This window comes from Vanessa tameamea, chromosome 17, assembly GCF_037043105.1.
Source record: "Vanessa tameamea isolate UH-Manoa-2023 chromosome 17, ilVanTame1 primary haplotype, whole genome shotgun sequence".
Taxonomy (NCBI): domain Eukaryota; kingdom Metazoa; phylum Arthropoda; class Insecta; order Lepidoptera; family Nymphalidae; genus Vanessa; species Vanessa tameamea.
Window position 1 is genome coordinate 1,041,377 of NC_087325.1, and position 13,460 is coordinate 1,054,836.

The 13,460-nt window shown below is 30.8% G+C and overlaps 1 protein-coding gene across 2 annotated transcripts in view; it reads left to right on the plus strand.

The window, feature by feature from the left end:
* The first annotated feature begins 3,741 nt into the window (after positions 1-3,741).
* LOC113394814 (uncharacterized) overlaps positions 3,742-13,460 on the plus strand; it is a 63,902-nt gene continuing 54,183 nt past the window's right edge. For both annotated transcript variants that reach the window (XM_026632244.2, XM_026632245.2), the window contains exon 1: positions 3,742-4,093. In XM_026632244.2, the coding sequence (XP_026488029.2) occupies positions 3,904-4,093 (190 nt within the window). In that variant the 5' untranslated portion in view covers positions 3,742-3,903. The remainder of the gene's footprint in view (positions 4,094-13,460) is intronic.

Genomic DNA, 13,460 nt, shown 5'->3' on the forward strand with positions numbered 1-13,460 from the left:
TTCTATCGCCAAACATCAGTACTCAGTAATGTTGTGTTCCATTTTGAAGAGTGAGTGAGCCAGTGTAACAACAGGCACATAACATCTTAGTTCCCAAGGTTGGTGGCGCATTAGCAATGTAAGGAATGGTTAATACTTATTTCTTACATTGCCAATGCACCATTGTCTTTGGGTGGTGGTGACCACTTATCATCAGGTGGCCCATTTGCTCATCCCCTAACCTATATCATAAAAAAAAAATGGCGAAGAAAGTTCATAGGAAATCTAAGACGACATTTTTAATTTAGACTTTTCACACAGTATCTAAAAATCAGCTTCTCGATTGACTTGTCGTAATGACAATATAGGCTGTGACCTTTTGGAACTGACACACGCACGGACCATCTGGTAGCCTTAGGAAAAAACGTTGTTACTTATTTGTTATTGCAGATTATTGCTCGTTATTTCTTATACTATTTTAAAGATTTACGATAGAAAGAATATTTAAATATTAAAAATATAATCACGCGAAATAATTCTCTTAAATATGTTACAATATACTTAAATCGTCATACAATTCTGCAAAAGTTTTATTCATTTTGTACTTTTGCCATAGTTGGAAAATATTTTTTTTAGAAATTCTTGACTAGCGGTCATCTCGTTGCTCGTGCACCACTACACATATGTAATAGTAAATAGTTTAATAACAGTATATAAGGGGGTACAGGTAACGTTTATTAGACAGCACATAATTAGATTTGTCGAATTTTAGCTCTTATTAATATGTGCTTAGATGACAACTTTTATATAATTAAGGTATTTAGATTGCGTACGACGTCGACCGGGTTACACGTCTACATCGTCCCACTAATCGCATGACGTTCCTGCACCGCACGCGAGACGCTAGCTAATCAGAGAAAGTGCTATTTTCTGAATCGTAAACGTTTAATTTGTATTTCAATCGTGCCAATTGCGACGTGATTACAACTAATTTGTAAAAGGAAATCTTCTGTATTTTGGAGCATAGATTCATTGGGAACAAGTACGAGACTAGCTTTATAAAACGTGTATTGTTATTGAAACTTTAACCATAGAATAAAATTATAGTATTGATTCAATATCAAATATTTAACAAGGCTCGTAAAAGTATTTTTTGGACCGTAAAATTTTCAAGATTACGTTAAATGTAAAGTTACAATAGGTTCAGAATGTAGATTCTATTTAGAAGCAAGACTCTCAACTCAATAGTTATCAATTTTCTTTTTTCAACAGTTAAAAGAGAATGATACATTATGGAAATACAATTAAATTGATATAAATACCTAACATTAGTGAAGTCTAATATACAAAAATGTGATACATAAAATAATCATATTATACACATCATGTATATACGATCTGGCAGCCCTGAAAGATGAGGGCGTAATTAATGATATTGTTAATCAGATATGAAATGAAACATACACAATGATTCCTAAACATTATAAATGCCCAAGACGATTATAAAGTGTATGTTTATAAATATAAAAATAAAATATTAATAATAATTGTTGTGGCTTAATCTTTTGAAAATTTCACTTAAAGATATACTCGATGTTGCCTAAACTTCACCTTGCTGTTCATACGATAGTTGCGATTGCCTTCTTAATACGGCTATTCGATGTATCTTAAATTTTTCTAGATTTACCTAAGTTACAAAAATAAAATTAATAAATTAAATGATTTTTTTTAATTTCTTCCTGACATCCGCACTCAGATGTCATTTTATAGTTTTGTTGCTGATCCATTTGCTGGTGTCGTCGTTTGACTATAAAACGATTTTGCTTGTTGCTCTTAATAAATTACACGAGTTAGTATTAAAGTATGAATATTCCCAATTCAGAATTCTGGCGTCAGTGTCTGAAATAGTTCTACCTTAAAAAATATCTGCTACATATAATGAAATATATAGTAATTAGTTTTGCACTCGTTTGTTGACTAAAATTATGTTGGGCATGAGACCATGGGAATGACCCTTGGGCAGAATTATGTTGTTAGCACCAAGCACGACGATTTACGATTTTTAAGACATTTTCTGCCTTGCACAACCACTCTGTGGAACCAGCTTTCGCCGACGGTTTTTCCGAACCGATACGACTTGGGAACCTTCAAGAAAAGAGCGTACTCTTTCCTGAAAGGCCGGCAACGCACCTGCAAGCCCCCCGGCGTTGCAGATGTCCATGGGTGGTGGTAGTCACTTTCCATCAGGTGAGCCTCCTGCTCGTTTGCCAACTATGACATAAAAAAAAAAAAAAAAATAGCAATAATGGTATATCTGCTTTACATTGCAGTAAAATTTCATTTTGAAGGTATAAATAATATAAAACAAAAAATTAACCCTTGAAAATAAATTTAAGCATATAAAAATGAGACTGTCCTCTTAAGAGACGAGCTAAAATTTTCCCTCTCAAAAAATATCAACCACATTGACCTCCGAAAGTTTGATAATGACAATCTAGCCGGCTACTCTTTGGTAACAAAGTGGAAATTTACCGTCGGTTTTGAAACAAAAACCGTTGACGTTATAATGAATATATTATTTATCATATTTCACAAGAATGCAGCCTCAAGTATTAATAAAGCGAATCATTAAAATGTAGTGATTCCGTTATCTTTGATCAACATATGATTTTGACATTAAATGACCGAATTTAAAGTCTAGCTTAAAAAGATAAGCAAAGTAATCTAATAAAATTAACAAGTTTTTTTTTCTTTTATTATCAACCGTTAACTAAATGTTACTTTTATTGTAGGATATCTAAAGGCCAAGTTTTCGACTTTGAAAAGTCAATAAATTCTTCTTGGTACAACGTATTAATTTCTATGATAAAATTCCCCAATAATTTTTAACTTGCTGATTCTGATTATTTGGTAAAAAAACATTAATAAATAAGGCATATTATTCAAAATAAGATTGTATAGATGATAGAAAAGCGTGAAACTAAAGCTTGTTGACTTTCAGGCTGGATATATTTTTATTATATAAAATTAATGGTATTGAACTGACAAAACTTTGTATTTAAAATGTTTGAGTAACTACTAAGTTTCTTGCCGGTTCTTTTCGGTAGAACTATCGAACGGATATCTTTTGGTAGTGGTAACATTACATTTAATACAAATCTGTAAAATCTCGATTCAAAAGTGCTTGTTAAGCCTACTTGAATAACATGCATTGTCGAAATTGCACTAATTTGAAACAGTTTCACATTAAGACGAAAACTTAGATTTAGGCTTAAAGACGATCTCGTATCTTATTTCATACCAAGTGTTAAATTAGAACGGAAGATCTGTTTAACTCGTTATAAATTATTTTAATATTGTTCAAATTTTATTTTTATATAAAATTAATTTTCAATGAATTCAAGTTGCAGTCAATGGAAATATGTGTCTCGAAAATCGTTGGGATTGTTTGCAGATAAATTAATTGTATTATTTTAATTATATATAACAAACGAAATAATATTTAAATAAAAATAAGATCAACTTATTATTTTTTTAAAATTAATATAGCATATTATTAATGTAGGTTACAGTTACGCAAAGCATACTGTTTTATTTTTTATTCAAGAAAGTAAAAGTAGATAGACATTGATCCAAATTTTTCCAAGCAAATAAAAGAAAACTAAAAACTGAGATGAACAATCAGGTCGTTGTACCAAAGTTGTCTTTTTTGTCCCTTTGGTTTTTTACGAACCGCATACCCCGAGTCAGTGCTAACCTGTCTCGCGAGTGCAGAACATGCGCGCGCGCTCCGCTAAAATGGCCGACGGAATTACGCGCGAAAATATTTATTTAATCTGTGAAAATCTTTTAATAATTTAGTTTAATTTTATCAATAAGTTCTTAGTGCCAAAGATTACTTTTAAAATTAATTATGAATCTAAAATGCCCACGCTATCTCGCATTGGATGTTTGGTGTATATATTTATTATTGTAATTGTTATCTGTGATGGAATTAAAAGGGATAAGTTTAAGAGAAAGGTTGATGTTACTAGTGACATTGCAAACAATAAGTTTTTATATAAAAATGTGACAGCAAGCAATAAAGAAGAAAAAAGAGGGTTTTTGTCACCTGGTGAGTAAGAAAATTGTATTATTTTAAATATTGAATATTACGAAAAATAACTGGAAAAAACCGAGATGACCCATTCAACGTCGATCTTAAACGATGACCGCAGATTATAAGCCTCGCAAGCAATTCTGACTTTTCTTATGCTGCCCCAAATAAATAAACCATATGACTTGTAACATACAGGAGCCGGATGGAAATACATGTGTCAGAACATAATACATCACTTTGGTTTTGTTATGATATCTTTGTCCTTTTATACCTCGTCCTTTACCGCCAAGCTTAAAAAGAATCCATTATAAACAGGAATAAAGCACACGCATTAGACCAAATGGTTAATGATTCGACTTTTAATATGATGTTATAAACTATCAATAATCATTTTATTTATACTGTACCGTGTTTTGCTAAATAAAAAAAAATAAAAAAAAACTAATTAATAATGCAGTTACTTTATGTATTTCAAAACTATTTACTTTTGTAAAATTTGTTGGTAGTTCATCTCCAACACCTCGATCATCATATCTAAATTAAAAAAAAATTATTTTATGTAAGCTTATCCGTCATAATGCATTGTTTACATCGTCGTTATTATTTTTATCAGGTCTACTTTAAAAAGTTACGATGTACGCAAGATTTAACATAGGAAGTGCAATCATTTACGTATATCAAAAGTAGAATATATTCAAAAATGTATCCTTGTGGAATGCATATTTTTAATACAGACCGATTGAATGTTATTCGATTTAAGAAAATTAGAGAATTCTTTGTCTAGAATTCTAGTCATGAATCATCCTTGATAATCTATCCTTTCGTAACCAGAAAATAGAGCGAATGGCTCCACTTTTGATAGGTTTTATATATAATATTAAAGTTATCATAGAGTGACATAATTTCATAAGTAACAACGAAATTCATTGAATTACAACATGATATGTTGTTACAACACGAAAGAAATGTATTAATTACATTTCTGATCCCGAGAGCATTTTCGACCCGAGGACTACCAACGCAAGGGTTTTAGTATGTGAGTATCGTTTATAGGGATCAGGGTGCCTTTTTGAATTAACACAAGAGAAAATTGATCTAGTATATCAATCACAAGGACTATCCTGACTTATGGGTATCACCTCCAAGATGGATATACAGAAAAAGAACGGCAAGCAAGTTAGTGACTGTAACAAAACATACGAATAAAATATAAAACATTTTAACATGTAATAGTTAGAAAAATCTGCTGCTGTCTCGCTAAAAATATATCGAATCCAAAATCTGTTTGCCGTAAGCTCGTTTACACTGATCCACATTTAAACGATTCAACAAAACAAACGACTGATCTTTCGACAAAAATTCGACAAAATCACTGCATTTCAATTCATTTATGATAATTTAATTCAAATATTTAATTTAAAAAGCTGATTTGTGTTGATTCAGTTATTAGAAAACTAAAATCTTGTTTATAGAATAAACAAGTGACATTATATAGTGTGTTAAACTTGTCCAAATAGAAAGTAGTTCAATACTAAATGCCTTCATCTACCGTTTAATACTTTAAAAAGGTTTATGAAGGAATGTTATAATTTTTTTTTGTTTTTGTATGGTTTAATAGAGTTCAAAGATAAAATTAAAATATTGTGTCTATAACTGCATCGTTTCAAGGGTTGTGTTTGATCAAAAATATATAGATTAAAAAAAAAACGAATAGAAATTAATCACGAAATGTCCCAATGTCTAATCTTTGATTTTTTATTTCAATGTGTACTCGTTATGCCAAAGCTAATTGAGACCAAAATTTAATAATTAAATATATTTACAAAAAAATCTAAGGCTGCAATTGGTGATTTTTTTTAAACACTTTTGTTTTATTTTTGTAACATAACTTTTGGCGCTTACTACATTTTCTTTCTGTAAAAATACACATCTTTTATAGCACTTATCCATCTTGTATCCATAGGCATATATTGTTTCTTAAATCAGTCGCTGCAGCGTTGTTAAGCGGAGAGGACCACGAGAAAAATTGTTAAATCAGGTTTGTTTTGCACTGAAACTAATGAAGTCCTCTAAATCGATTTCCATGATCGCTATCCACCGCTAAACTCAGGCCTTACCCCAAGGTCTAAAACATCCACTTCTTCGCCACACTCATTTTATGCGAAGATGAAAATCCCTTTGGTAGTTTTTAAGTTTATTGCGTTCATATAGACAGACATACTTTATTTTATAATACGTACATCATTTGCATTCCACTTATAAACCGGTTCAATAAATATTTAGGTTATAATTTGTTTTAAAAATGACAAAATAACTAAGTTGTTTACAAGAATCATTATTCGATTTCAACCATAAAAGAGAAAAGACATATTAAGTCGAAAAAAAAACTTTAAGATTAATCGCAAGTCATGTACGTCAGTATTTAAAATTGTTGTTGTTTTGGAGGGAATGAAGCGTACAAACTGTAAACATTATACTGGCAAGACCTCTCTCATCGCTTACGTTGCGTCCACCACGTTGATGCAATGCGAGGTTATATCCATTTGGAAAATTTTCATCCAACTCATGCTGGTTTCTTGACGATGTTTTCCTAGTTAGAACACGTTCAGTTGAAAGAACAATCCTATACATGTGCACAAAATAAACATTAGTTTTATTGCTCAAATAAAATCTGACATATGATCACACACGATGATGATAAGAAATGATGTTTCAATTAGCAGTATATATTTTCCATGAGGTCCAAATATATCTAGCCTAATATAAAAATAAAACAATTAAGCTAATTAAACGAACGCTCTCAACACGATTCCGATCGTAATTTGAACGTTTTATAGTGTTTGATTCAAGTATGATAGTATGACTAATTAGGTTACGTTCGGTAGCTCCGGTTACTCCAACATGCGCGAGCGTGTAACCAGTAACTAGTAACAGTTTGTTTATGGTCACCGGCTTGGTCACTTTTAAGTAGGTTTTCTGACACGCAACTTTTGCAATGATGAGTCGCATCTCGCGATTTAATCTTTTTTATTATTGTACAGTTACACTGTGTCATTTAAACATACGCTATATAAAATTTAAACAAATCATCGAAATTACTTTCTTCCAATTTAATGTATTAGTGTTATATTTATTATTAATCTATGGAAAAAAACCGATACGACTTGGGAACCTTCAAGAAAAGATAGTACACATTTCTTAAAGGCCGGCAACGCACCTGCAAGCCCCCGGTGATCAGATGAACCTCCAGCTCGTTTGCCATCTTTATCATAAAAAAAGAATAATATTTTAATCTCATTATAAGTTTAGACGCTGCTAGTGTTTACGTATCCGTGCTTCAAAAAACACGTCAAGACGTTGCATTTGAAGTCTGAAGTCTCTTCAATCGTGTCGAAATACTATGCCATCGGATATAAAAGCGGGATTTTGCTTTCATATAAACTTGTGCACGGACATCTTCTGTGCAGTTGCTTAATCTTCGTTGGTAAATGATCGCTTTGAACGGAATCGATTAGGATCCGAGAAGGCCCAGAATATAACGAGAATTGATTACGTAGATATTAACCGATAATTGTAGGATCATATCTGAAAGTAACACCGATTTTTTATGCTTTGTGTTTAATTGAGCTCGGTCATGAATGCGAAGAAACCTGTATCTGTCGGATTATTATCTGCCATGAATACATACTCATTCCCATGAGTAAAATAGATCATGATTCGATATAAAAGATAACAAAGGTTCTACTTTAATTACTTGCGAAATTTTACAGCATCAGATAAATTAGTGGAATAAAGAAACAAGATCTGTGCAGTGAATGTTTTAGATAGCAATTCAGCAACAGCAGTCTTTAAATAATAAGGATTCTAATATTAACTGAGCTGTCTGTACCTGTGAGTCGTCGTTTACCCGGTCAGTGGTATTTATAACGAAAACAACATAAATTTAAACAAGTGCCGCTATAGAACATTGAAGCATAAATTGTCAATAAATTAAAACAGAAGAGTCAACCGGTTAAATCGGAACGAGAAACGAAATCGTCCGTGAATTTTTACGTCAATATTTATAAAAATAATGCCACATTAAATATTACCGGAATTGTTTGCGATAGTTGTTTTTAAAACAATAAGTAGGTATACTTGTAAATGAGTTATATAGTGGTCACCACCGCACGTAGATATTGGTATCCACTGCTGTTAAAACAAACACGTAAAATAATAATAATATTTTGATAAAGGTTTAATTAATTAATTTAAAAATTACTGCCATATAAAGTACAACCTAAATAGGAGTCCAACAGGAAAAAATTTTGAACAGAAATTCCTACAGGAATGCACTATGAAAGAATTATTCTCGTAAGGGGATATAATAATAATGTTTGAAATATGGAAATCAGTATAGCTTGCGTTATGAAATAAGGTCAGTCGTTAAAGCGCTTTCGAACGTACATCCCTTAAGGAAGTTAAATTTGTAATGAAAGTTTCCATGGAATTATTTAGGAGAAAACATTAGTGTTTTCCTATAGTATATCACATCGGGTATATTCATTGTATATATAATTAATAATACATTAGTAACCATTAGTAGTAAAGTATTAGTAACACCAAAGTAACAGATATAAATTTAAATGATTTAATAGTAGGTATATAGACAGAATTACACAGACATTGCGACGGTGCGGTAATCAGAATATTTGGACTCACCCCCTAGATTGTTCTACTTTTGTTAGTTTTACGCTTAGAAATATGAGCGAATAGAAATATTTTCTTTTATACTCTCCTTACCTAACCCAGAAATTAATAGAGATTTCATTTTAGTTTTTAATTTGTGATAATTTATTCAATGATTACTTTTATAATATTGAGATGGAAATTACATGTGTTGTAGTTCCATTGCCGTATTTGGAAGTAAAGATAATAACTCGCTGTATGGATCAAGAGACGTGCAGCATGCTGATTTGGTCGTAAACTGCATGATTGATGTTTATTTGGGTTAAATTAAACTTTGGTGAATATATTTTTTTTAATAATAACGAAACTTTTTTTTTAAGTTAATGTTTGTTTGAACGCGCTGTAGTAAAATTTACCAGTCCAATATTAAAACAAAAATAAAAAAGTTCTTTATAAAGCGGTTGTATCGTGCATGTAACATAATATAAACTAAACTAAATAGGATGTATGTAAATACGCTGTAGTTCATAATCTCTACACAACACCTTGGAATGTACACAGTTAAATATTATATATAATTCTATCAATTTTAATATAAATAGCAAGAAAAAAACTAGACTTTTTTTTATGCTTACGGTACTGACATCGTTGTAAAAACTAATATTATATGCGAGCAGTGAATACGTCATAGGAACAAGTTATGCTAGATAACATTTGTCAAAATTAAACAGGAAATAGTTATTTGTGTATTTTTTGTTTTGACGAATAATAATAATTGCGTTATAACATTTACTATTTATATCAACATTATAACGAATGGCCACTAAGATTAAAAATAAGACTTCAAACGCCAAGTTTTTTGATTCCGCAAATTCAATACATCGTTTAAGAAGATCCTTTGTCTTTGATCAAACTCCGCATGTATTTAACTTCGTCTATTGATTAATTTAAATCTTATGGTAAACACATTAATAGATAAGGCCTATTACACCTTAGAAATATCGATTATTACAAAGCGTAGATTTTTAATTAAATCGTCTAACATGCCTACACGAATAAAACATGTATATATATTTTGGGTTTTTGATATATTTGTCGTTGAAAAACTTATTAGTCGTTCAATTAATAATCTAGCTTTTTTACTGAGCGATGCCGTTCATTCAGCGACCCGAATGACATTCAGCCAATACATCTTAAGATAAAAAATACAGTAATTTGTTTTATAAAAAAATTACATTGGTTAGGTTAGAACATAATTTTTATTATTATTTTTATTTAATTTCATAATTTTTTATTAATTAGAGGTTCAGCTTTTTTCTAATTATGTCTATATCAATTTTCAATTAATATATGTTTATTTAAAGACTAATTAAATTAGTTGGCTGTGACATATACATTTTGATCTGTGTACTATCCATGGTCTATAAAATTTGTTGTTTAATTAAAATGTAAATCTTCTAAAATCTCTTGGAAACTATCTCAACAAGAATTATAACTCTAATTTTATTTAAAATATACATATTCCTTAGATTATTTATATGTCTAGTTAGAGGGATCTAAGAAATAACTAAAACATACGAGCCAATTTTATTATCTTAGTGTGCGTGACAGCTTACACTGTCAAGTCGCCAAACTTAATACTTTTTTACTAGTGTGCGTGTACTGAGGGGCCAAATGTCGGTAGACTACAATTTTTTTCGACACTTTCTCAGCTTTGACCGACTATCTAACTTATAAAAAATCTAAGGCGTAGGCCTTAAATTATTAAATTAAAGAAATTACAAATACATAATTCTAAATATTTATGTGAACAGATGTTTTTATACGGGCAAGCAGGTTTTAAAACTGTGTAAAATTTCAAATCGCCAGCAATTCTAATAAAATGAAGAAGTACGTCAAAACTACCACAACAATTACGTCTAGAAAAAGACACGTTCCAAAATACTTATTATGGATGGTACTTAGCGAAATAAAGGTTTTTTTTTCTTGTTTTATATTAAAAGACAAATGAACATTTTGTTTTTATGTCATATTTTATATAATAAAAGCAAAAATTTAGTTTATTCATTTTTTTAACATTTCACATCTTAACTTCTCAACTAGTCATCATGCAATTATTAATGAACGTTGTTTTGGGGTACAGGAAAGGAGATATCGTAACATCTGGCCATCCTGCTTCCTCCTCTAACACTATGTATCCAAATAATGTGACAGAGAACAAGGCTCAAATTTTATTGAAACACGAGAGTTTGATATATTTTTATGATGATCCCTACTTTTCCTTCTTTTGTCAATGTTTTTTTATACAATCACTTAACCAAGTCAATTATTTACTAATATATAACTGGTATATGAAATAACTCTGGGCTTGAGGTCTATCTTTGTAACATCCGTATGGGAGAGCGAGATGGGTGTATAAATAAGTTTGTGTGTGTGCGTAAATAAATAAATGCATCAAATGTCTGCAGAAAAAATAATCAATGAACGTTTTTTTTTTATTGACATTAATAATGTATGTTCGAAAACATATTAACAGATTTATGAGAAAATTTTACTTTTAAAACGTTGGACCGAGGAACAAGCACAAATTTAATACTTGTTTTATATATCGTTTTACAACAAGGTCCCAGAAAGTGCAACATGTACAATAATGAATTATATACACTTTGGGAATGAAACCCTTAGCTATTTTTTGTTAAGTATTTGTGATCTATTGTGCCGTGAGTTAAACTGGCTCACTCATCCTTCAAACCGGAACACGACAATAATAATTATTGTTGTTTTGCGGTAGAATATGTAATGAGTGGGTGGTGCGTAAACAGGCTTGCACAAAGCTCTACCATCAAGTAAGTTTTTACCTTCACTATAAAAAAGAAAGTTGAATTATTCTACAATGAATTTCAATTTCACTCATGTTGAATATGATATTGAAGATTCATATGACTTGTGAAGTGTTGGAAGAATATTACGAATCCTATTTGAATAAGTTATATGTCGAATTTAAACAATAAAATTCGCTTGTTTATTTGAAAGAGTGGGTGCAGTTTGACGGGTGAAAGAGGATCACACTTTGCATCTTGACCTGAAGAGGTTTTGAGGTCAATCACCTTGTTATTTATGCAATGTTTTTTCGTATAAATAAGGACGTGCGCCTTCTTCAATTTTAATATCGGCACATATATCCATTACTTTACACACGAAAAAGTGACTTTACAATGTTTAGCATCTTCACTAACATCTGACGTTTACGTTTTTTTTATATCTCAGTAATATATAATGCGAAAATATTTGCTTTCGAAATTTTAAACGTATTTAAAAAACGACTTATGTGTAGCAAATACAGTGATTAATATAAACTGCTTAGACAGATCCAATTATAAAAGGCCACGGGCGATTCTTATAATACTTATATGTTAGGCCGAATATATACTTTGTGATACATTAGTGATAAGGGTATATGTTATATATTGACAGCACATATTTTGTACTGACATTAATGAAGCAGTCATTGTTTAATTTAAACACGTATTCAGTCATTTATATCAAACCTCATTATGTAAGGGATTTCTCGTCTCGTATCTCCTTCACGGCAAAATTAGCAACGACTACATCAGAAGAAAAACAAAAATAACAAATGTTCGAAAACGAATTAGATTACTCAAATCACATTGGGCAGTGCAAACACCGTTATAATAATAAAAGATTTTATTGTCAACAATTTCGAGTTCATTCCAGAAAAACAAGCGAGAGAGCTGCCATAAAAAAAAATAGACAAGTAAGGATCATTATTCGAGACCCAATTATTATTAACCATTTACACGGTAAGTTACAATGGACATTATGTGAGACCTATTAAATTGTTATTTACCTTATGATATTGCGTTTATAAAGACAGCTCTAATAGGCAGGTCATGTCTATAGGATGTGTAAGAATAGATGGACAAAACGTGTCACAGAGTGACCACAAGAGAGGAAAAGAAAAAGGGAAGACCGAATAAAAGATGGAGAGATATTTTCACTCAGAGATGTGGATCTCATTGAGTGCAAAATATATGGAAAGGTTAAGGAGAAGCCTACGCAGCAGAGGCGACTGCTACAAACATTCTTTAATATTTATTTATATACACAATACTAATATATAATATATATATTTTCTAAACATTATTGTAACCTAGAATATGTACTCATGTAACAGTTCCCTGCAGTAGAAATATATGCTATTTTTATTTTATTAATTTTATGTCATCCACGCTGCAATTCAGATTGGCACATATATGGTAGATTTTTTCTTACTGAAATAAGTTAGCAAACAATGACTTCCTCATGGACAAGTATGAGATGAAAAGCTTGTAGTGTTTGACGGGCTGAATCTGCTCTATTCGATATCGTATACGAGTTCTCTAGCAGCTCTGATAATGTTGTTTTATACAAACACGTCTGGGAAGGGAACATGAATACTTTGTATCGTTGTGTTTAAACCAAGAAACCATTACTGGTAAATAGGCCAGAATTATCATAAGCTGAATTGATTTGACAGTTTAAGGAGAGGATGGTCTCATATGGCTTAAAAGCAAGAAATAATTACGCATCAGAATTGTTAGTGTTATTAAGTGGTGTTTGAAACCAGCAATCGATCGACATTAATTATAAATACTGTTTTTTTTAAAGATAATAGAAATGCCCCAAATCAATTAAGGAATTACTAATATTCATA